Here is a 25,998-nt window from a genome sequence, read left to right as displayed (position 1 = left end):
TATAAGGAGGGTAGAGCAGGTCTGGTCCCTGTATATAAGTAGGGGTGAGCAGGTAGCGGGTCTGGTCCCTGTATATAAGTAGGGGTGAGCAGGTAGCGGGTCTGGTCCCTGTATATTAGGAGGGGTGAGCAGGTAGCGGGTCTGGTCCCTGTATATTAGGAGGGGTGAGCAGGTAGCGGGTCTGGTCCCTGTATATAAGTAGGGGTGAGCAGGTAGCGGGTCTGGTCCCTGTATATTAGGAGGGGTGAGCAGGTAGTGGGTCTGGTCCCTGTATATAAGTAGGGGTGAGCAGGTAGCGGGTCTGGTCCCTGTATATTAGGAGGGGTGAGCAGGTAGCAGGTCTGGTCCCTGTATATAAGGAGGGTAGAGCAGGTCTGGTCCCTGTATATAAGGAGGGGTGAGCAGGTAGCGGGTCTGGTCCCTGTATATAAGGAGAGGTGAGCAGGTAGCGGGTCTGGTCCCTGTATATAAGTAGGGATGAGCAGGTAGCGGGTCTGGTCCTTGTATATTAGGAGGGGTGAGCAGGTAGCGGGTCTGGTCCCTGTATATAAGGAGGGGTGAGCAGGTAGCGGGTCTGGTCCCTGTATATTAGGAGGGGTGAGCAGGTAGCGGGTCTGGTCCCTGTATATAAGTAGGGGTGAGCAGGTAGCAGGTCTGGTCCCTGTATATTAGGAGGGGTGAGCAGGTAGCGGGTCTGGTCCCTGTATATAAGGAGGGGTGAGCAGGTAGCGGGTCTGGTCCCTGTATATAAGGAGGGGTGAGCAGGTAGCGGGTCTGGTCCCTGTATATTAGGAGGGGTGAGCAGGTAGCGGGTCTGGTCCCTGTGTATAAGGAGGGGTGAGCAGGTAGCAGGTCTGGTCCCTGTATATTAGGAGGGGTGAGCAGGTCTGGTCCCTGTATATAAGGAGGGGTGAGCAGGTCTGGTCCCTGTATATAAGGAGGGGTGAGCAGGTCTGGTCCCTGTATATAAGGAGGGGTGAGCAGGTAGTGGGTCTGGTCCCTGTATATTAGGAGGGGTGAGCAGGTAGCGGGTCTGGTCCCTGTATATTAGGAGGGGTGAGCAGGTAGCGGGTCTGGTCCCTGTATATTAGGAGGGGTGAGCAGGTAGCGGGTCTGGTCCCTGTATATAAGGAGGGGTGAGCAGGTCTGGTCCCTGTATATAAGGAGGGGTGAGCAGGTAGCGGGTCTGGTCCCTGTATATAAGGAGGGGTGAGCAGGTAGCGGGTCTGGTCCCTGTATATAAGGAGGGGTGAGCAGGTCTGGTCCCTGTATATAAGGAGGGGTGAGCAGGTCTGGTCCCTGTATATTAGGAGGGGTGAGCAGGTAGCGGGTCTGGTCCCTGTATATAAGGAGGGGTGAGCAGGTAGCGGGTCTGGTCCCTGTATATAAGGAGGGGTGAGCAGGTAGCGGGTCTGGTCCCTGTCTATTAGGAGGGGTGAGCAGGTAGCGGGTCTGGTCCCTGTATATTAGGAGGGGTGAGCAGGTAGCAGGTCTGGTCCCTGTATATTAGGAGGGGTGAGCAGGTAGTGGGTCTGGTTCCTGTATATAAGGAGGGGTGAGCAGGTAGCGGGTCTGGTCCCTGTGTATTAGGAGGGGTGAGCAGGTAGCAGGTCTGGTCCCTGTATATTAGGAGGGGTGAGCAGGTAGCGGGTCTGGTCCCTGTATATAAGGAGGGGTGAGCAGGTCTGGTCCCTGTGTATTAGGAGGGGTGAGCAGGTCTGATCCCTGTATATTAGGAGGGGTGAGCAGGTAGCAGGTCTGGTCCCTGTATATTAGGAGGGGTGAGCAGGTAGCGGGTCTGGTCCCTGTATATAAGGAGGGGTGAGCAGGTCTGGTCCCTGTGTATTAGGAGGGGTGAGCAGGTCTGATCCCTGTATATTAGGAGGGATGAGCAGGTAGCAGGTCTGGTCCCTGTATATTAGGAGGGGTGAGCAGGTAGCGGGTCTGGTCCCTGTATATTAGGAGGGGTGAGCAGGTCTGGTCCCTGTATATAAGGGGGGGTGAACAGGTAGTGGGTCTGGTCCCTGTATATTAGGAGGGGTGAGCAGGTCTGGTCCCTGTATATAAGGGGGGGTGAGCAGGTAGTGGGTCTGGTCCCTGTATATAAGGAGGGGTGAGCAGGTAGTGGGTCTGGTCCCTGTATATTAGGAGGGGTGAGCAGGTAGCGGGTCTGGTCCCTGTATATTAGGAGGGGTGAGCAGGTAGCCGGTCTGGTCCCTGTATATTAGGAGGGGTGAGCAGGTAGCGGGTCTGGTCCCTGTATATTAGGAGGGGTGAGCAGGTCTGGTCCCTGTATATAAGGGGGGGTGAACAGGTAGTGGGTCTGGTCCCTGTATATAAGGAGGGGTGAGCAGGTAGTGGGTCTGGTCCCTGTATATTAGGAGGGGTGAGCAGGTAGCGGGTCTGGTCCCTGTATATTAGGAGGGGTGAGCAGGTAGCCGGTCTGGTCCCTGTGTATAAGGAGGGGTGTGCAGGTCTGGTCCCTGTATATAAGGAGGGGTGAGCAGGTCTGGTCCCTGTGTATTAGGAGGAGTGAGCAGGTAGCAGGTCTGGTCCCTGTATATTAGGAGGGGTGAGCAGGTAGCGGGTCTGGTCCCTGTATATTAGGAGGGGTGAGCAGGTCTGGTCCCTGTATATAAGGAGGGGTGAGCAGGTAGCGGGTCTGGTCCCTGTATATAAGGAGGGGTGAGCAGGTCTGGTCCCTGTATATTAGGAGGGGTGAGCAGGTAGCGGGTCTGGTCCCTGTATATAAGGAGGGGTGAGCAGGTCTGATCCCTGTATATTAGGAGGGGTGAGCAGGTCTGGTCCCTGTGTATTAGGAGGAGTGAGCAGGTAGCAGGTCTGGTCCCTGTATATAAGGAGGGGTGAGCAGGTCTGGTCCCTGTATATTAGGAGGGGTGAGCAGGTAGCAGGTCTGGTCCCTGTATATAAGGAGGGGTGAGCAGGTCTGGTCCCTGTGTATTAGGAGGGGTGAGCAGGTCTGGTCCCTGTGTATTAGGAGGGGTGAGCAGGTCTGGTCCCTGTGTATTAGGAGGAGTGAGCAGGTAGCGGGTCTGGTCCCTGTATATTAGGAGGGGTGAGCAGGTCTGGTCCCTGTGTATTAGGAGGGGTGAGCAGGTCTGGTCCCTGTATATTAGGAGGGGTGAGCAGGTAGCGGGTCTGGTCCCTGTATATTAGGAGGGGTGAGCAGGTCTGGTCCCTGTGTATTAGGAGGGGTGAGCAGGTCTGATCCCTGTATATAAGGAGGAGTGAGCAGGTAGCGGGTCTGGTCCCTGTATATTAGGAGGGGTGAGCAGGTCTGGTCCCTGTGTATTAGGAGGGGTGAGCAGGTCTGGTCCCTGTGTATTAGGAGGAGTGAGCAGGTAGCGGGTCTGATCTCTGAATATTAGGAGCAGGTCTGATCCCTGTGTATAAGGAGGGGTGAGCAGGTCTGGTCCCTGTATATTAGGAGGGGTGAGCAGGTCTGGTCCCTGTATATTAGGAGGGGTGAGCAGGTCTGGTCCCTGTATATTAGGAGGGGTGAGCAGGTAGCAGGTCTGGTCCCTGTATATTAGGAGGGGTGAGCAGGTAGCGGGTCTGGTCCCTGTATATAAGGAGGGGTGAGCAGGTCTGGTCCCTGTGTATTAGGAGGGGTGAGCAGGTCTGATCCCTGTATATTAGGAGGGATGAGCAGGTAGCAGGTCTGGTCCCTGTATATTAGGAGGGGTGAGCAGGTAGCGGGTCTGGTCCCTGTATATTAGGAGGGGTGAGCAGGTCTGGTCCCTGTATATAAGGGGGGGTGAACAGGTAGTGGGTCTGGTCCCTGTATATTAGGAGGGGTGAGCAGGTCTGGTCCCTGTATATAAGGGGGGGTGAACAGGTAGTGGGTCTGGTCCCTGTATATAAGGAGGGGTGAGCAGGTAGTGGGTCTGGTCCCTGTATATTAGGAGGGGTGAGCAGGTAGCGGGTCTGGTCCCTGTATATTAGGAGGGGTGAGCAGGTAGCGGGTCTGGTCCCTGTATATTAGGAGGGGTGAGCAGGTAGCGGGTCTGGTCCCTGTATATTAGGAGGGGTGAGCAGGTCTGGTCCCTGTATATAAGGGGGGGTGAACAGGTAGTGGGTCTGGTCCCTGTATATAAGGAGGGGTGAGCAGGTAGTGGGTCTGGTCCCTGTATATTAGGAGGGGTGAGCAGGTAGCGGGTCTGGTCCCTGTATATTAGGAGGGGTGAGCAGGTAGCCGGTCTGGTCCCTGTGTATTAGGAGGGGTGTGCAGGTCTGGTCCCTGTATATAAGGAGGGGTGAGCAGGTCTGGTCCCTGTGTATTAGGAGGGGTGAGCAGGTAGCAGGTCTGGTCCCTGTGTATTAGGAGGGGTGAGCAGGTAGCGGGTCTGGTCCCTGTATATTAGGAGGGGTGAGCAGGTCTGGTCCCTGTATATAAGGAGGGGTGAGCAGGTAGCGGGTCTGGTCCCTGTATATAAGGAGGGGTGAGCAGGTCTGGTCCCTGTATATTAGGAGGGGTGAGCAGGTAGCGGGTCTGGTCCCTGTATATAAGGAGGGGTGAGCAGGTCTGATCCCTGTATATTAGGAGGGGTGAGCAGGTCTGGTCCCTGTGTATTAGGAGGAGTGAGCAGGTAGCAGGTCTGGTCCCTGTATATAAGGAGGGGTGAGCAGGTCTGGTCCCTGTATATTAGGAGGGGTGAGCAGGTAGCGGGTCTGGTCCCTGTATATAAGGAGGGGTGAGCAGGTCTGGTCCCTGTGTATTAGGAGGGGTGAGCAGGTCTGGTCCCTGTGTATTAGGAGGAGTGAGCAGGTAGCGGGTCTGGTCCCTGTATATTAGGAGGGGTGAGCAGGTCTGGTCCCTGTGTATTAGGAGGGGTGAGCAGGTCTGGTCCCTGTATATTAGGAGGGGTGAGCAGGTAGCGGGTCTGGTCCCTGTATATTAGGAGGGGTGAGCAGGTCTGGTCCCTGTGTATTAGGAGGGGTGAGCAGGTCTGATCCCTGTATATAAGGAGGAGTGAGCAGGTAGCGGGTCTGGTCCCTGTATATTAGGAGGGGTGAGCAGGTAGCAGGTCTGGTCCCTGTGTATTAGGAGGGGTGAGCAGGTCTGGTCCCTGTGTATTAGGAGGAGTGAGCAGGTAGCGGGTCTGATCTCTGAATATTAGGAGCAGGTCTGATCCCTGTGTATAAGGAGGGGTGAGCAGGTCTGGTCCCTGTATATTAGGAGGGGTGAGCAGGTCTGGTCCCTGTATATTAGGAGGGGTGAGCAGGTCTGGTCCCTGTATATTAGGAGGGGTGAGCAGGTCTGGTCCCTGTATATTAGGAGGGGTGAGCAGGTCTGGTCCCTGTATATAAGGAGGGGTGAGCAGGTAGCGGGTCTGGTCCCTGTCTATTAGGAGGGGTGAGCAGGTCTGATCCCTGTATATTAGGAGGGGTGAGCAGGTAGCAGGTCTGGTCCCTGTATATTAGGAGGGGTGAGCAGGTAGCGGGTCTGGTCCCTGTATATTAGGAGGGGTGAGCAGGTAGCAGGTCTGGTCCCTGTGTATAAGGAGGGGTGAGCAGGTCTGGTCCCTGTATATAAGGAGGGGTGAGCAGGTAGCAGGTCTGGTCCCTGTCTATTAGGAGGGGTGAGCAGGTCTGGTCCCTGTATATAAGGAGGGGTGAGCAGGTCTGGTCCCTGTATATAAGGGGGGGTGAACAGGTAGTGGGTCTGGTCCCTGTATATTAGGAGGGGTGAGCAGGTAGCGGGTCTGATCCCTGTATATTAGGAGGGGTGAGCAGGTAGCAGGTCTGATCCCTGTATATTAGGAGGGGTGAGCAGGTAGCGGGTCTGGTCCCTGTATATTAGGAGGGGTGAGCAGGTCTGGTCCCTGTGTATTAGGAGGGGTGAGCAGGTCTGGTCCCTGTGTATTAGGAGGAGTGAGCAGGTAGCGGGTCTGATCCCTGTATATTAGGAGGGGTGAGCAGGTCTGGTCCCTGTATATTAGGAGGGGTGAGCAGGTCTGATCCCTGTATATTAGGAGGGGTGAGCAGGTAGCAGGTCTGATCCCTGTATATTAGGAGGGTAGAGCAGGTCTGGTCCCTGTATATAAGGAGGGGTGAGCAGGTAGCGGGTCTGGTCCCTGTATATAAGGAGGGGTGAGCAGGTAGCAGGTCTGGTCCCTGTATATAAGGAGGGGTGAGCAGGTCTGGTCCCTGTGTATTAGGAGGGGTGAGCAGGTAGCGGGTCTGGTCCCTGTCTATTAGGAGGGGTGAGCAGGTAGCGGGTCTGGTCCCTGTGTATTAGGAGGGGTGAGCAGGTCTGGTCCCTGTATATTAGGAGGGGTGAGCAGGTCTGGTCCCTGTGTATTAGGAGGGGTGAGCAGGTCTGGTCCCTGTGTATTAGGAGGGGTGAGCAGGTCTGGTCCCTGTGTATTAGGAGGAGTGAGCAGGTAGCGGGTGTGCACGCAGGCCTCCTCCCTCCTCTCCTCTGTGACAATGCAGCATGGGGGTGGTGCTGGCTCCCTCCCCCTGTATACTGTCAGATCCCGGCCTCTCCATCCAGCAGTAACAGCATTCTCATATCAGGGCAGCGTCTTTCTGTCAGGATGGGCCCCTGTATCCTGTTGGTGGCTGTCACTGTCTGTGTGTCTGTCCCGAGCGCTCTCAGTAAGGTCAGTGTCTCTCTGTTGATGTGGTCATTGTCCGTCTCTCCTGTTCATCCTTCATCTTCCTCCTCTGTCTCTAAGCATCCTTATCCACTCCCATCCTCTGCCCGTCCCTCATCTTCCTCCTCTCTCTCTGTATTAGAGCTTATGCTCCCCGGGGTCTGTCCGCGTCACCGATTATTCCTTTATCTCGTCTTCTTCATACAATGTTCCCCCCCCCCTTCGAGCTCCCTGGAGACAAGGAGTTAAGTTGCCGATTGACTATTATCCGATGGTGTTCACGTCTATGGTCCCCGTGGGATAACCCGGGACTGTTCATGGGGCTTTTTGGTGGGATCTGCCAAGTCCAGAGGCTTATGGGAACATGCCCTCTTGGGTGGTGGGAACATCCGCATGGCACCTCTATGGAGAGCGTTACCCCCGTTATTTTCCATGTATCCAATGGACAACAAGTATTTCCTCCCCCCCCCCCCCCCCCCCCCCACAATGAGACGTGGCCATCTCCATGGTCCCTGCTCTACATTCATCATCTAATAAGCCCCCTTCATGTGATTAGGAGACCCCACCATATGACTCAGCCCTGCTCTGTAGCCTGGTGTGTATAGAGTCTATAGCTTCCTCGGAGCCCATACCGCCCTTGGTTACCTCATTACCAGTAATGACATTTTCTCCTGGGGCTGCGGGATGTTAGTCACAGATACAGATATGCCAAGGATTAGTGGGTGATATCTGCTAATGAGGGGATGAGGCCGATAACGGGATCGGTAATAGACCGGCACACATAGGGTCATATCACATGGCGCCAATCTATAAGTATGGTATAATCTGTGCAGACCAGTATACAATACAGGATAATAATATTCTGCATAGCGTGTGCTGCGTAATAAGCCCAAGCACAGACTTATATACTGTAGGTCTATAGACGACTCCATCCAGGGGCAAGGTCAAAATCTGTGGACGGCTGTGGGAAAACCTGCTGTCATCTAGTGCTTTACTGCTTCCAAATAATACTGCCATAGTGTACTTACATAATAGTCCCATATAATATTGTCATATACTTCACAAATAATACTGCCACAGAGGCCATATAATACAGTACTTACATAATAGTCCATTATAATACTGCTATGTAGGACACAAGTAATACACCGCATAGAGTGTAAATAATACCGTCCTATGGTACTTGCATAATATTTTCATACAGCATTGTTCTATTGTGAAGAAATAATACTGCCACGGAGGCTCTATAATACAGTACTTACGTAATAGACCAATGTAATACTGCTATGTAGGACACAAGTAATACACCGCATACAGTGTAATTAATACCGTCCTATGGTACTTGCAGAATATTTTCATACAGTATTGTTATATTGTGAAGAAATAATACTGCTACAGAGGCTCTATAATACAGTACTTACGTAATAGACCAATATAATACTGCTATGTAGGACACAATTAATACACCGCATACAGTGTAATTAATACCGTCCTATGGTACATACATAATATTTCCATACAGTATTGTTATATTGTGAAGAAATAATACTGCCAAGGAGGCTCTATAATACAGTACTTACGTAATAGACCAATATAATACTGCTATGTAGGACAGAAGTAATACACCGCATTCAGTGTAATTAATACCGTCCTATGGTACATACATAATATTTCCATACAGTATTGTTATATTGTGAAGAAATAATACTGCCACGGAGGCTCTATAATACAGTACTTACGTAATAGACCAATGTAATACTGCTATGTAGGACAGAAGTAATACACCGCATACAGTGTAATTAATACCGTCCTATGGTACATACATAATATTTCCATACAATATCCTTATATAGTGCACAAACAAGTGTAACACACAGTGTAATTAGTACCACATACAGTACATAATAGCCCAATATAATACTGTTATGTATAACACAAATAATACTGTCACATAAACTATCATTAAAACCCTCCTACGGTACTTACATAATAGTCCCATATAATATTGTTATATAGTGTGTGTAAATAATACTGCTATAGTGGTTAGTTAATACCATCATAAAGCACTTACATAATAGACCAATATAATCAGGTTATGTAATACTACCACATAGTGTAATTAATACCATCCTACAGTACTTACATAATAGTCCCATATAAAACTGTTATATAGTGTACAAATATTACTACAATATAGTGTCTAATAATTACCACCATACACTACTTTTGTAATTGTGCCATATTGTGTCCAAATAATAGTGTTACATACTGTACATATAATACCAGTGCACAAAGCGTATAATACCACCACTCAGTATCACCCAGTACTTAAATAATAACGCCATACAGTGCCCATACTACCCAAATAATACAACTTCTCCAACTCTCCACCCTGGGATTCTTCCCTTCTTTCATCATCTGTCTATAGCTGGTGATCTCCTCCATCTTCTCCTATGAGTATGGTCACCTCTGCTGTACCGTCTCATTGTCTTCTTATCTGATTGTCAGCTCTTCGGAGCAGTAATCGGAGTCCTGGTCTTCATCCATGTCTGGTAATTGTTATAATCTTATAATCCCCTCCATACTGGACACTAAACACGTTTCTATTGATTGAGCCAGAGCTGGAGACACTCACTCACAGACATCTTCTTCCTTTTCTTACCCTTGTGCCTCCACCTCCAGCCTCTAGGTGTATTAACCCATGATGACCTTGGAGTTGCTCGAAGGGTGAGAAGAAGCCTTCCCTATGAGGCCGACATGTCTTACCTGCCCTCAGAACCTGTCCGCAATGAGCCGCTATACCCCGACCTAAGTCAAGCGATGCTTGCAAGACTGGCGGCCTACCCTCAAGAAGAACTTCTAGCCCGGGCCTTGGAGAGGATGGGTAACCCCCGAAGAGTGGAGCCCACTCATGACAGTCCATCTCTCCAACAGCTGGTAGAAGAAGGTCAGAGGAGAGATAAGGAGACCATGTATCTAGCAAACCTTCTGCACTTGTGGAACCAAATCAACCAGGGGAAGGCGTACGTCGACCAACTTCAGGGCTTTCCAGGTCCGGTCCCATCAGACCTTGAATATCAGAGGCCATACCAAGACTATGATGACACAGCGGTGGTGGCCAGCCGGGTGAGACCACAGATCCCAAGGATGGCACAAGCATTGCAGAGTCATTACAGGCAGAGCCGGGCCTATGAAGGTCCTGCGTTACACCTTCAGCCAGAGGAGACCAACGAGGATGGATATCCCATGGACGAAGAGATGCTAAGGTAGGAGACTCTATGCGAAGTGCTAATACTATATGAATGGTCAACAAGAACAATAAGCTGCTCACCTAGAAGGTTCAGATTGGGTGGCAGGTGGGTCCTTGGGTCCCCTCGAATGTATATTTCCTAGAGGCACCAATAAATATATATATATATATATATATATATATATATATAGTGGCACCATATAGAATAAATCACAGCAGCACAGAGTATTTCTGCAATGATCATGTCATGTTCTGTCTAATCCATTACCAGGTACCTTGTAACTCGCGTCCTGTCTGCAATGAATGAAGCTGAAATGTCTCAGCGCCTGCCACCGAGTCCCCCCCGACGCATGCGGCGCTCGTTGGAAGACGACCATGATGATGACACCCCAGCCAATCTGCTGCGTGTGAAGCGCCTGGACACTGATAACGCCATCCCCGACTTCGCCACCAACGGGCTGCTCCACAGAAAGCGGAGTGAGAGCGACCTTGATATTCAGAGCCGACCCCAACACTTCACCGATCAGAGGGTCACAGAGCAACTGCTGAAGTATTTCCCTGAGTAGTTATCCGCATAACCGCCCCCATCATTCTCATACAGCACACTGACTCCTCATGTGACACCACGTACATAACTATCTGTCCACCATCCGATCTCCATCACAGTCGGACACTGTGACTCTCCCCCATGTTAGTCATCGGCCAAATTACACGTACCGCAAGCTCACCCAGCTATAGAACCAATGCGCTGCCATCTGGGCACAAAGGGGAAATTCTCTGTAACAGGATCAATATCTGAAAACCTGATTGCCTGGGTGAGGTCATAAGCCAAAGGCCATTATAAAGCCGCCATACTTGTAAGATGGCTCCAAAATGATGCCCTTTTCTCAATCTCCATTAATACTTGACCTTTTTGAATGTATATGGAAATCCGTATGTTCTGTCCTACTACCAGTCAGTGGGGAACAACCTGATGGGCTATGAAATCAAACATGGCTGACCTAACTCCCCCACAGTCTGCTCATATCTCACAAGAACATCTGATTATTAAATATGACGGACTTAGTCCAAATAGACTTGGCCTGGTAACTCTAGGTTGACCTACATAATTCCAGAGGCCCAATAGCTTGTAATATGCTTGCCCTATATATTAGGCAGGATGACCACCATGGGGGTCACAGCTTGTCCATTGTACAGCACCGGGTCCATCAATCATACAGCATAGATCTTGCCGAATGTAAGAACTACCCGCCAATCATTAAAGATGGCAAAAATACTTAGTGTGGTCTATCTATCCTGAGAAATCCCCACAATGGCCCATGAAAGCGTGCGCCATCTTGGATTTCTGTAACAATTACCAGCAAAAAGCTACAGAGTTGGTCCTTAGCCAATGACCCGCGAGGATTGATAGACCACACGCTCACTCCTATGCTGTCTTCTGTCGGGCCTTACATCCACTCATATCCATTTTCCAACCAAGAGAAAAAGAATGTAAGAGACCGATGACATTTTTGCACCTTAATCTAATATTTTACAAATATCAACACCTGATACATTAGCCCAAAAGCTGCTGCCGGGGGTTCATGTCCCCCACATACCTGTCCTTATAGTACCAGCATAATATGGGCCTTGAGTCAAAACCATCTCTGGGCCAAGTACCTCTGTGGCCCATAGCAACCAATGAGAACTCAGCTCTCATTTTGTAAGCTGCACCGTAGAAATAAATGGCAGAATCTGATTGGTCGCAATGGACAACATGGTCCCCTATGATACATGAGGCCCGTTGTATCCAGAATGTTCCTCCTCCCATATACACAACACCGGTCCAAATCCTACAGGCCCCATATCTATATCTATACCTACCTGACGCCACCATGTTTGCCCATCCATCGTCACCCTGCTCCGTGTCCTGGTTTTTAATGTGTTATTTTTCTATCCTCGCTTACTGCATAGATGTGCACTAAAGAGTAAAGAGATGTCACTTATTGTATATTGCTCTGCAGGTAAATAAAATGGTGTATCCATATCCGGCTCATCATCTGTATTAAATGTGTTTATATCATACTCCATACCTCAAGGAGGTTCCAATAAGCTGCACCATGCCAATATATGTATATATGACATACCCTGAAACTCATCCCCCTCATCATACCCCAAAATGAACAAAGACACCAGATCCAAAACAAATGCAGACTCTACAAGCACAAAAGTCACAAATCAGATCAAGTAAATACAGACCAAGACCAGAACCTCTAATACAGAACCAACCCTTAAACCAATGGAGACCCCAAACCAGACCCCTTAAACTAATACAGATCCTGCACAAGACCTTTAAACTAATACAGACCCGACCTCTAAATTATTACAGACCGCAGACCAGACCTTTAAACTAATACAGACCCCAGACTAGACTCCTAAACTAATACAGGCCCCAGACCAGACCCCTAAACTAATACAGACCCCAGACCCCTAAACTAATACAGACCCCCAGACCAGACCCCTAAACTACATACCTCAGACCAGACCCCTAAACTAATACAGACTCCAGACCAGACCCCTAAACTAATACAGACACCAGACCAGACCCCTAAACTAAGACCCCAGACCAGATCCCTAAACTAATACAGACCCCAGACTAGACTCCTAAACTAATACAGGCCCCAGACCAGACCCCTAAACTAATACAGACCCCAGACCAGACCCCTAAATTAATACAGACCCCCAGACCAGACCCCTAAACTACAGACCTCAGACCAGACCCCTAAACTAATACAGACACCAGACCAGAGCCCTAAACTACAGACCCCAGACCATACCCCTAAACTAATACAGACTCCAGACCAGACCCCTAAACTAATACAGACCCCAGACCAGACCCCTAAACTAATACAGACTCCAGACCAGACCCCTAAACTAATACAGACCCCAGACCAGATCCCAAAACTAATACAGACCCCAGACCAGACCCCTAACCTAATATAGACCCCAGACCAGACCTCTATACGAAAACAGAACCTACAAGAGGTGGAGTTTATGCATATTTGAACAAAGGGGCGTTCCTATGCAAAATGAGGGTGGGGTTTTACATTTTTGCCCATTTGAAGGTAAGCGTCATTTAGAGGATATTATACACTCCCGACATCAACCGCACTACAGAAACCATTATTTTTTATTATGACAGAATAAAACACTTTGGCCCAATGACAATAGCAGCACAAATATCGACAGACATTGGAAATCCGTAAGAGGCAGATCCTCGATGATGAGCGACATGTCGTGGAAAACCGTAAGGGGTGGATCCTCGATGATGAGTGACGGGTCGTGGAAATCCGTAAAAGGCGGATCCTCGATGATGAGTGACGGGTCGTGGAAATCCGTAAGAGGCGGATCATCGATGATGAGTGATGTGTCGTGAAAATCCGTAAGGGGCGGATCCTCAATGATGAGTGACGTGTCATGTCAGTGATCACAGGGTTTCTGGAGGGAATTCTAAAAAACATAAGAAGGATTATAAAACAGGATGAAACCAGTTCAAATAACCTATATCAGGGAAAGCTGGGCGGCAGCTAATAACGCCAATATTCCGGCTTCCACAGGGAGCATCATCCAGCTGTCCTGAATAGTAACTTTAATATAGTAATGTATTATGAATCTGGATCTATATGTGTGTATAACCAGGTAAAGGTGTACCAATGCACTGGACATGGGGTACAGCACAACCTATATTAGTGCATAACACCTATAAATAATGCTTCGGCCTTGCACGGTCTTCTCCTGGCCAAACTTCCCCTAAAACAAGCAAATATGCCATTCCAGAAAGATAACTCGAAAATGTAACAAAAAAACGGCCGAATATAATGAGACAGAAGAGGACGAGTCAAGGACTATGGATATATGCTGCTGATATTGTATTTTAATGCTCGCTCCAGAATTTCTTTATTTGCTGAGTCACCGAAAGCTAATAATTATCTACACCTCGTAGTGTGTACTGCAGCCAGCCTCCAAAAGTGCAAGGACAGCAGAGGAGGACTCAGGGGATGGCAGAAGAAGGAAGATTAATTACAAGGACAGTAATGTGATTCATACAGACTCTATATCCATCTCTATTGCATCATAGAAGACTACAGCAACTATAATACTGCCCCTATGTGCAAGAACACAACTATGATAATACTGCCCCCTATGTACAAGAATATAACTACTATAATACTGCTCCTATATACAAGAATATAACTACTATAATACTGCTCCTATATACAAGAATATCACTACAATAATACTGCTCCTATATACAGGAATATAACTACTATAATACTGCCCCTATATACAAGAATATAACTACTATAATAATGCTCCTATATACAGGAATATAACTACTATAATACTGCTTCTATATACAGGGATATAACTTCTATAATAGTGCTCCTATATACAGGAATATAACTACTATAATACTGCCCCTATATACAAGAATATAACTACTATAATAATGCTCCTATATACAGGAATATAACTACTATAATACTGCTTCTATATACAGGGATATAACTACTATAATACTGCTCCTATATACAGGAATATAACTACTATAATACTGCCCCTATATACAAGAATATAACTACTATAATACTGCTCCTATATACAAGAATATAACTACTATAATACGACACGAACTGGAGAGAATGGAACGGCTGCACATCCCATCTATGGCTGATACTAATGCCGCTAGGCCTATATTAAAAATCAACACCAGAGTGTCTGTATATGAATTGATCAAGCCATATTGCCCCGTGTACCACCGCGCAGGTCCTCTTGTCCACACGGGTCCCTACGCCAACTCCACACCGTGTCGGTCAGCCACCGCCAACCCCGCAAAGCGTGCACGTGCAGGGAAGGGAGGCCATGGAACGGCCCTGCAACCCCAATGTCACAGGACCAGACCCAAAAAGCCCCACCAAAACCCAGCCAGCACCACCGGCGGGGAAGGGTTGGCGGTCGCTGACCGACACGGTGTGGAGTTAGCGTAGGGACCCGTGTGGACCAGAGGACCTGCGCGGTGGTACACGGGGCAATATGGCTTGATCAATTCATATACAGACACTCTGGTGTTGATTTTTAATATAGGCCTAGCGGCATTAGTATCAGCCATAGTTGGGATGTGCAGCTGTTCCACTCTCTCCAGTTCGTATAATTACTATAATACTGCCTCCTATATACAGGAATATAACCACTGACTGGCACGGTGTGGACTTAGTGTAGGGACCCATGTGTATCAGATACCTGCACGATGGTACATGGGGCAGTATGGCTTGATCAATTCATACACAAAATTCTGATGTGTTTTTTATTTAGCCTAGGGGCACTAGTATCAGCCATAGGTGTGAGGTGCAGCGCTCTTTTTCTTCCGTGAACCGCATTTTGTTTCTCTCTTTTCTCCGTGTTTTGCACTCCTCCTGGTGAGACCCACATGACCGCAATTAGCAGGAGACACCTGAGTGCACATGGTTTTAATCCCTCCTGTCTTTTCCCATTCTGTCTGCAGCAGCTATGGTGAGCGCAATACCTCATCCAGACTTGTGCTGTTTGGGAGCGACCTTCTCCACCGGCGGTGCTGGCCGGGTTCTGGTGTGTTGGTTTTGGGTCTGGTCCTGTGGCATGGGGGTCGCAGGGCCGTCCCATGGCCCCCGTTCCCTGACTGTGCACGCCTGCGGGGTTGGTGGCCACTGACTGGCACGGTGTGGACTTAGTGTAGGGACCCATGTGTATCAGATACCTGCACGACGGTACATGGGGCAGTATGGCTTGAGAGCTCTGCGTCCGGAAAGATCACCCGGCCACGGAGATGATCCGGCCAGAGGCCGGCCGTTCCGTGACCCCGGCCGCAGAGCAGAGCCCCATATATCTGCTGCGGAGCATCTCCCAGTATATCTGCTGCAGGGCATCACTGCCTATATCTGCTGCAGAGCATCACCCCGTATATCTGCTGCAGAGCATCATCCCATATATCTGCTGCAGGGCATCACTGCATATATCTGCCGGGTGATGCTCTGTAGCAGATATATGGGGTGATGCTCTGCAGCAGATATAGGGGGTGATGCTCTGCTGCAGATATAGGGGGTGATGCTCTGCAGCAGATATATGCAGCGATGCCCTGCAGCAGATATATTGGCCAATGCTCTGTGGCTCTTTGAAGAAGTTACTTCACTAACAATCTGCACACCACAGCTATATATAACAGAGGAACCAGAAGGAAAGAAGAAGTGAAGAAGGAAGAGACGGCCTGTGTCTGGGCATGCTGGGAGTTGTAGTTTCAGCCGGAGATCACTGGTCTGGCTGCACATATCTTCAGTATTAAGTCTCTTATCATTGTGTCCTTTCCACCAACCTCCATAGCAACCAATCAGAATTCTAACCACCACTGGACATATACAAAATGGCCTCTAACTGGTTGCCATGGACAAGAGCGACTGTGTATGAGGGGGGGGGGGGTATCCTGCCAGTACTGTGTATGAGGGGGGGGGGGGGGTATCCTGCCAGTACTGTGTATGAGGGGGGGGGGGTATCCTGCCAGTACTGTGTATGAGGGGGGGGGGTATCCTGCCAGTACTGTGTTTGAGGGGGGGGGGCATCCTGCCAGCACTGTGTATGGGGGGGGGGGGGTCCTGCCAGTACTGTGTATGGGGGGGGGGGGGGGTATCCTACCAGTACTGTGTATGGGGGGGGGTATCCTGCCAGTGCTGTGTATGGGGGGGTATCCTGCCAGTGCTGTGTATGGGGGGGGGTATCCTACCAGTACTGTGTATGGGGGGGGGGGGGGTGACCTGCTAGTGCTGTGTATGGGGGGGGGGGGTCCTGCCAGTACTGTGTATGGGGGGGGGGGTATCCTACCAGTACTGTGTATGGGGGGGTATCCTGCCAGTACTGTGTATGGGAGGGGGTATCCTACCAGTACTGTGTATGTACAGGGCCTGTGCCTTTAGGAAGGGGGCCTGCATGGGACTACAGCTGGCCCCTACATGACCTGTTGTGGGGGGGGGGGGGGTTGTTTATGAATTTATCCCGCCTTCGGGAGCCTTATGCCAGGGACAGCTATCATTGCCAGTTTTTTTCAGCCTACGGAAGCGTTTTTGGCCTGTATCTGAGGGGCAACTGCACGGCAACGAGCTTTGTTTTCAGTTCGGGCAGGTCAGCTGACCATAATAGTAGTTATGTTAAGGGGAGGCTCGGCGGGTTTTTTCAGTCAGCCATTGTGTTCCCGGCAAGAAAGAAGAGCTGCAGTTACCTGAGTGAGCTGTGTCTCACCCTCCCACCCTTAATTTTTACGGTTTCTGTCTACTATAGGCTAGGCCTCTTGGCGTAATATTGCTCTTTGAGTGGACACTTTATGTATTAGCCAGTCAATTTATGGTTACCTTTTAAATACTTATATCTTAACTGGAGCTGGTTATGAGAGGGCACCCTGCCAGTAAGTACTGTGTATATGAGGGGGGTATCCTGCCAGTACTGTGTATGAGGGGGGGGGGGGTATCCTGCCAGTACTGTGTATGAGGGGGGGGGGGGGGGGGTATCCTGCCAGTACTGTGTATAAGGGGGGGGGTATACTGCCAGTACTGTGTATGAGGGGGTATCCTGCCAGTACTGTGTATGAGGGGGGCATCCTGCCAGTACTTCGTACGAGGGGGACATCCTGCCAGTACTGTGTATGAGGGGGTATCCTGCCAGTACTGTGTATGAGGGGGTATACTGCCAGTACTGTGTATGAGGGGGTATACTGCCAGTACTGTGTATGGGGGGGAGGGCGGTGTCCTGCCAGTACTGTGTATGAGGGGGCATCATGTTAGCACTGTGTATGAGGGGGGCACCCTGCCAGTACTGTGTATGAGGGGGGCACCCTGCCAGTACTGTGTACGCGGGGGTATCCTGCCAGTACTGTGTATGAGGGGGCATCCTGCCAGTACTGTGTATGAGGGGGCATCCTGCCAGTACTGTGTATAAGGGGGTATCCTGCCCTAATGAAGTTTCTGAGGGGTACACCATGTTTCAGGTGGTTTATGGAGGTCCCCGGCCTATTGAGGTGTATGAGGGGGAAAGTTGCAGTTGTTGGGGGTCCCCTGCCCCGGTAAGGCTTATGAGGGGGGAGTTCACATGAGCCCCTTACCTTTCTTGCTGGGTTTTGCTTCACTGGGGTTCAAAGCATCATGACGTTTCCCAAGGGTGAACCCCAAAATGGACAGAACCAAACAGTCAAAGGTGCCCAATATGGCGAGGATAAAGCCCCAGTGCACGGAGCAGGAGCCCAGCTCGTATCTGTCGGATCGGTAGTTACAGAAGGGGCGTACAGCGGGCGAGTCCCAGCCGTCCGGGAACAGGATACAGGCCAGAGCCTGGCAGAAAGCTGAGGGGGGCAGAGAACATGGGTCAGATCAATGGCTCCACACAACAACCACATGTCACACCTCACCAACACATCATCAGAACAAAGGAAGAGACACCCCCCCATTACCGGCAGTCAGCTGCAGCCAGGCGCAGAGCTTGTAGACGGTCCCCGAGTGACAGAACCACAGCAGTATGATGGAGGCCAGGCTGAGGAGAACCAGGAGCAGCGCTCCCAGCATGAAGCCAGCCGCTGTCTGGAAGGGTGGCAGAGCCTCCAGGACCCCCTGAGGACCCCGACATTCTGTGCCCCAATCTGACTCTTCACAAAGCTGGTACAGTCCAAAATGTCCACTGCCCTCCCCACCTAGCACCCAGGTGGGCTGCAGGAGCACAACAATCTCCAGGATCCCCAGGAACAGGGTGCAGGACGCCCATAACACCGCCACCGCCCGCCCATTCTGGACAAAGTCTGTGTCATACAGATGGACATGTCCGATGGGATCCATGAGGGGTGACCTGGAAGCACAGGAAAAAAAATCAATGAACACAGAACATGTCTCTGTCCATCTGACCTAGAACTTGCCTCCACCTGTGTACATATTCAAAACCTAGAACTTGCCTCTACCTCTATATGTTTGTATGACCTAGAACATGTCTCCTCCTCTATAAGGATGTATGACCTAGAACAGACGTGTCAAACTCAGTCCCTCCAGCTGTTTTAAAACTACAATTCCCATCATGCCTGCACATCCAAAGCTAAAGCTGGAGGGCCTGAGTTTGACATCCCTGACCTAGAAGATGCTTCCTCCTCCTCTGTACATATTCAAGACCTAGAACCTGCCTCCTCCTCTATATCAGACGTGTCAAACTCAGGCCCTCCAGCTGTTACAAAACTACAATTCCCATCATGCCTGGCATGATGGGAATTGTAGTTCTAAAACAGCTGGAGGGCCTGAGTTTGACACCCCTGCTCTATATGGATGTATGACTCAGAACCTGCCGCCTCCTCTATATAGATGTATGACCTAGAACCTGCCTCCTCTCTACAGGTCTATGACCCAGAACCTGCCGCCTCCTCTATATAGATGTTTGACCTAGAACCTGCCTCTTCCTCTATATGGATGTATGACCTAGAACCTGCCTCCTCTCCACAGGTCTATGAACTAGAACCTGCCGCCTCCTCTATATGGATGTATGACCTAGAACCTGCCTCCTCTCTACAGGTCTATGAACTAGAACCTGCCGCCTCCTCTATATGGATGTATGACCTAGAACCTGCCCCCTCTCTACAGGTCTATGAACTAGAACCTGCCTTCTCCGTGATACATGACCCAGAGCTGAGTCTCAGTATGGATACACTGTACAGAAGGTGCCTATTTTCCTATATGGAAAACATACAGGGAAATAGGCACCTACATATAACACCTCCTAGATCTGAATGAATGAAATCTTCTCAGTGATACTTTGTTCTGTACAAAGCTGAATGTACTGACAACCAAATCCTACAAACATCAATGGAATTTCCATGTATTACCCAATGGTGGCCTGGAGGTGGAGTAACACACAAAATGAAAGTGGAAAAACCCTCCAGGCTGATCCAACTCTGATGTTATGTTCTTATACCAAGTGACAGTGAGGCTGAGTATTGTGTGTGGCCTCCACCTCCCTGTATGACCTCCCTACAAGGCCTGTATGACCTCCCTACAAGGCCCGGGAATGCTCCTGATGAGGTGGCTGTATGACCTCCCTACAAGGCCCGGGCATGCTCCTGATGAGGTGTCTGTATGACCTCCCTACAAGGCCCGGGCATGCTCCTGATGAGATGGCTGTATGACCTCCCTACAAGGCCTGGGCATGCTCCTGATGGGGTGGCTGTATGACCTCCCTACAAGGCCCGGGCATGCTCCTGATGAGGTGTCTGTATGACCTCCCTACAAGGCCCGGGCATGCTCCTGATGAGGTGTCTGTATGACCTCCCTACAAGGCCCGGGCATGCTCCTGATGAGGTGTCTGTATGACCCTCCTACAAGGCCTGGGCATGCTCCTGATGAGGTGTCTGTATGACCTCCCTACAAGGCCCGGGCATGCTCCTGATGAGGTGTCTGTATGACCTCCCTACAAGGCCCGGGCATGCTCCTGATGAGGTGTCTGTATGACCTCCCTACAAGGCCTGTGCATGCTCCTGATGAGGTGTCTGTATGACCTCCCTACAAGGCCCGGGCATGCTCCTGATGAGGTGTCTGTATGACCCTCCTACAAGGCCTGGGCATGCTCCTGATGAGGTGTCTATATGACCTCCCTACAAGGCCTGTGCATGCTCCTGATGAGGTGTCTGTATGACCTCCCTACAAGGCCCGGGCATGCTCCTGATGAGGTGACTGTATGACCTCCCTACAAGGCCCGGGCATGCTCCTGATGAGGTGTCTGTATGACCCTCCTACAAGGCCCGGGCATGCTCCTGATGAGGTGTATGACCTCCCTACAAGGTCCGGGCATGCTCCTGATGAGGTGTCTGTATGACCCTCCTACAAGGCCCGGGCATGCTCCTGATGAGGTGGCTGTATGACCTCCCTACAAGGCCCGGGCATGCTCCTGATGAGGTGACTGTATGACCTCCCTACAAGGCCCGGGCATGCTCCTGATGGGGTGGCTGTATGACCTCCCTACAAGGCCCGGGCATGCTCCTGATGAGGTGGCTGTATGACCTCCCTACAAGGCCCGGGCATGCTCCTGATGAGGTGACTGTATGACCTCCCTACAAGGCCCGGGCATGCTCCTGATGAGGTGTCTGTATGACCTCCCTACAAGGCCCGGGCATGCTCCTGATGAGGTGTCTGTATGACCTCCCTACAAGGCCTGTGCATGCTCCTGATGAGGTGTCTGTATGACCTCCCTACAAGGCCCGGGCATGCTCCTGATGAGGTGTCTGTATGACCCTCCTACAAGGCCTGGGCATGCTCCTGATGAGGTGTCTATATGACCTCCCTACAAGGCCTGTGCATGCTCCTGATGAGGTGTCTGTATGACCTCCCTACAAGGCCCGGGCATGCTCCTGATGAGGTGACTGTATGACCTCCCTACAAGGCCCGGGCATGCTCCTGATGAGGTGTCTGTATGACCCTCCTACAAGGCCCGGGCATGCTCCTGATGAGGTGTCTGTATGACCCTCCTACAAGGCCCAGGCATGCTCCTGATGAGGTGTCTGTATGACCTTCCTACAAGGCCTGTAGGGAGGTCATTACGGGTTTGTAGGACATCGCAAATTCTTGAATTGTGCATTCTGGATTTGTGTGGCCTCATCCAGTCCTGAATTGTTTGACATCATCCAGTCCAGAATTGTGTGACATCATCCAGTCCAGAATTGGGTGACCTCATCCAGTCCAGAATTGTGTGACATCACATACTGTAGTTCCAGAAATATATACAGGGGGTATGTCCAGCACATATATTAGGGTACTATATACAGGGGGTATGCCCAGCACATATAGGGGGATACTATATACAGGAGGTATGTCCAGCACATATATTAGGGTACTATATACAGGGGGTATGTCCAGCACATATAGGGGGATACTATATACAGGGGGTATGTCCAGCACATATATTAGGGTACTATATACAGGGGGTATGTCCAGCACATATAGGGGGATACTATATACAGGGGGTATGCCCAGCACATATAGGGGGATACTATATACAGGGGGTATGTCCAGCACATATCTTAGGATACTATATACAGGGGGTATGTCCAGCACATATATTAGGGTACTATATACAGGGGGTATGTCCAGCACATATATTAGGGTACTATATACAGGGGGTATGTCCAGCACATATAGGGGGATACTATATACAGGGGGTATGCCCAGCACATATAGGGGGATACTATATACAGGGGGTATGCCCAGCACATATAGAGGGATACTATATACAGGGGGTATGTCCAGCACATATAGGGGGATACTATATACAGGGGGTATGTCCAGCACATATATTAGGGTACTATATACAGGGGGTATGTCCAGCACATATATTAGGGTACTATATACAGGGGGTATGCCCAGCACATATAGGGGAATACTATATACAGGGGGTATGTCCAGCACATATAGGGGGATACTATATACAGGGGGTATGTCCAGCACATATAGGGGGATACTATATACAGGGGGTATGTCCAGCACATATATTAGGGTACTATATACAGGGGGTATGCCCAGCACATATATTAGGGTACTATATACAGGGGGTATGCCCAGCACATATAGGGGGATACTATATACAGGGGGTATGTCCAGCACATATATTAGGGTACTATATACAGGGGGTATGTCCAGCACATATAGGGGGATACTATATACAGGGGGTATGTCCAGCACATATATTAGGGTACTATATACAGGGGGTATGTCCAGCACATATAGGGGGATACTATATACAGGGGGTATGTCCAGCACATATATTAGGGTACTATATACAGGGGGTATGCCCAGCACATATATTAGGGTACTATATACAGGGGGTATGTCCAGCACATATAGGGGGATACTATATACAGGGGGTATGCCCAGCACATATATTAGGGTACTATATACAGGGGGTATGCCCAGCACATATATTAGGGTACTATATACAGGGGGTATGCCCAGCACATATATTAGGGTACTATATACAGGGGGTATGCCCAGCACATATAGGGGGATACTATATACAGGGGGTATGTCCAGCACATATAGGGGGATACTATATACAGGGGGTATGTCCAGCACATATATTAGGGTACTATATACAGGGGGTATGTCCAGCACATATAGGGGGATACTATATACAGGGTGTTTGTCCAGCACATATATTAGGGTACTATATACAGGGGGTATGACCAGCACATATATTAGGGTACTATATACAGGGGGTATGTCCAGCACATATAGGGGGATACTATATACAGGGGGTATGCCCAGCACATATAGGGGGATACTATATACAGGGGGTATGCCCAGCACATATATTAGGGTACTATATACAGGGGGTATGCCCAGCACATATAGGGGGATACTATATACAGGGGGTATGTCCAGCACATATAGGGGGATACTATATACAGGGGGTATGTCCAGCACATATAGGGGGATACTATATACAGGGTGTTTGTCCAGCACATATATTAGGGTACTATATACAGGGGGTATGTCCAGCACATATAGGGGGATACTATATACAGGGGGTATGTCCAGCACATATATTAGGATACTATATACAGGGGGTATGTCCAGCACATATATTAGGGTAATATATACAGGGGGTATGCCCAGCACATATATTAGGGTACTATATACAGGGGGTATGTCCAGCACATATAGGGGGATACTATATACAGGGGGTATGCCCAGGACATATAGGGGGATACTATATACAGGGGGTATGTCCAGCACATATAGGGGGATACTATATACAGGGGGTATGCCCAGCACATATATTAGGATACTATATACAGGGGGTATGTTCAGCACATATAGGGGGATACTATATACAGGGGGTATGTCCAGCACATATATTAGGGTACTATATACAGGGGGTATGTCCAGCACATATATTAGGGTACTATATACAGGGGGTATGCCCAGCACATATAGGGGGATACTATATACAGGGGGTATGTCCAGCACATATATTAGGGTACTATATACAGGGGGAATGTCCAGCACATATAGGGGGATACTATATACAGGGGGTATGTCCAGCACATATATTAGGATACTATATACAGGGGGTATGCCCAGCACATATAGGGGGATACTATATACAGGGGGTATGTCCAGCACATATAGGGGGATACTATATACAGGGGGTATGTCCAGCACATATATTAGGGTACTATATACAGGGGGTATGTCCAGCACATATATTAGGGTACTATATACAGGGGGTATGCCCAGCACATATAGGGGGATACTATATACAGGGGGTATGTCCAGCACATATATTAGGGTACTATATACAGGGGGAATGTCCAGCACATATAGGGGGATACTATATACAGGGGGTATGTCCAGCACATATATTAGGGTACTATATACAGGGGGTATGTCCAGCACATATATTAGGGTACTATATACAGGGGGTATGTCCAGCACATATAGGGGGATACTATATACAGGGGGTATGTCCAGCACATATATTAGGGTACTATATACAGGGGGTATGTCCAGCACATATAGGGGGATACTATATACAGGGGGTATGTCCAGCACATATATTAGGGTACTATATACAGGGGGTATGTCCAGCACATATAGGGGGATACTATATACAGGGGGTATGTCCAGCACATATAGGGGGGTACTATATACAGGGGGTATGTCCAGCACATATAGGGGGATACTATATACAGGGGGTATGTCCAGCACATATATTAGGGTACTATATACAGGGGGTATGTCCAGCACATATAGGGGGATACTATATACAGGGGGTATGTCCAGCACATATATTAGGGTACTATATACAGGGGGTATGTCCAGCACATATAGGGGGATACTATATACAGGGGGTATGTCCAGCACATATAGGGGGATACTATATACAGGGGGTATGTCCAGCACATATATTAGGATACTATATACAGGGGGTATGTCCAGCACATATAGGGGGATACTATATACAGGGGGTATGTCCAGCACATATAGGGGGGTACTATATACAGGGGGTATGTCCAGCACATATAGAGGGATACTATATACAGGGGGTATGTCCAGCACATATATTAGGGTACTATATACAGGGGGTATGTCCAGCACATATAGGGGGATACTATATACAGGGTGTTTGTCCAGCACATATATTAGGGTACTATATACAGGGGGTATGTCCAGCACATATAGGGGGATACTATATACAGGGTGTTTGTCCAGCACATATATTAGGGTACTATATACAGGGGGTATGTCCAGCACATATAGGGGGATACTATATACAGGGGGTATGTCCAGCACATATATTAGGGTACTATATACAGGGGGAATGTCCAGCACATATATTAGGGTACTATATACAGGGGGTATGCCCAGCACATATAGGGGGATACTATATACTATATATGTTGTCACTCACCCGGATGGTGTCTTGCTGTCCTCAGATCATCACATTTGCAGCATATTCAGTCCTGTTGGCAGCAGCTGCTCCCCCCTCCCCTTCTCTGCAGAACACATCCCCCTCCCCTCCTCACAGCTACCTATCTGCCTCCATTCCTATCAGCACAGACATGGCTGCCACAGATACCCCCTCCTATCTACTTCTATATCTGCATGCAGTCTGTATATATATATACTTCTATATCAGCATGCAGTCTGTATATATATATATATATATATATATATATATATATACAGTGGTGCCTTGGATTACGAGCATAATTAGTGCAGGGACCATGCTTGTAATCCAAATCCACTCTGAAATCAAAGCACATTTTCCCATAAGAAATCATAGAAATGCAGACAATTGGTTTCACACCCTGAAAATAATGATTTATTATTCTGAATAACATGTAAAACAGATGAAACAAACAATCAGAAACCGCAGAATCTGTGATATTATAAGTTACTGTACAGTAATGGAGAGGATGGGAAACACAATGGCTGAGAGAGACTGCAGGGAGCATGAAGGAATGAGCAGGGCAGATGTGGGCACATACATGCAGCACTTTCTGTCCGGGGAGAGAGGGGTTACAGCTATGGAGAGATTACCCCCCAC

The 25,998-nt window shown here is 49.3% G+C and overlaps 2 protein-coding genes across 2 annotated transcripts; one reads left to right on the top strand and one right to left on the bottom strand.

Moving 5' to 3' along the window:
- The first annotated feature begins 6,491 nt into the window (after positions 1-6,491).
- PCSK1N (proprotein convertase subtilisin/kexin type 1 inhibitor) lies at positions 6,492-11,897 on the top strand. Its single transcript, XM_069985858.1, has 3 exons — positions 6,492-6,629; positions 9,306-9,889; positions 10,145-11,897. Exons 1-3 carry the CDS (start codon positions 6,564-6,566, stop codon positions 10,437-10,439), a joined length of 945 nt encoding a protein of 314 aa, XP_069841959.1. The 5' UTR covers positions 6,492-6,563; the 3' UTR covers positions 10,440-11,897.
- A 1,157-nt stretch (positions 11,898-13,054) lies between these two features.
- LOC138803059 (LHFPL tetraspan subfamily member 3 protein-like) lies at positions 13,055-25,434 on the bottom strand. The gene is made up of 4 exons (XM_069986890.1): positions 25,360-25,434; positions 18,377-18,765; positions 18,032-18,268; positions 13,055-13,362 (listed from the first exon to the last, which is right to left on the bottom strand). Exons 2-4 carry the CDS (start codon positions 18,753-18,755, stop codon positions 13,340-13,342), a joined length of 639 nt encoding a protein of 212 aa, XP_069842991.1. The 5' UTR covers positions 18,756-18,765; positions 25,360-25,434; the 3' UTR covers positions 13,055-13,339.
- Positions 25,435-25,998: the final 564 nt, after the last annotated feature.

Source organism: Dendropsophus ebraccatus, chromosome 10, assembly GCF_027789765.1.
Source record: "Dendropsophus ebraccatus isolate aDenEbr1 chromosome 10, aDenEbr1.pat, whole genome shotgun sequence".
In the NCBI taxonomy this organism is placed as follows: Eukaryota; Metazoa; Chordata; class Amphibia; order Anura; family Hylidae; genus Dendropsophus; species Dendropsophus ebraccatus.
The sequence above is the reverse complement of the archived record's forward strand: the minus strand, read 5'-3'. Positions and strand labels throughout refer to the sequence as shown.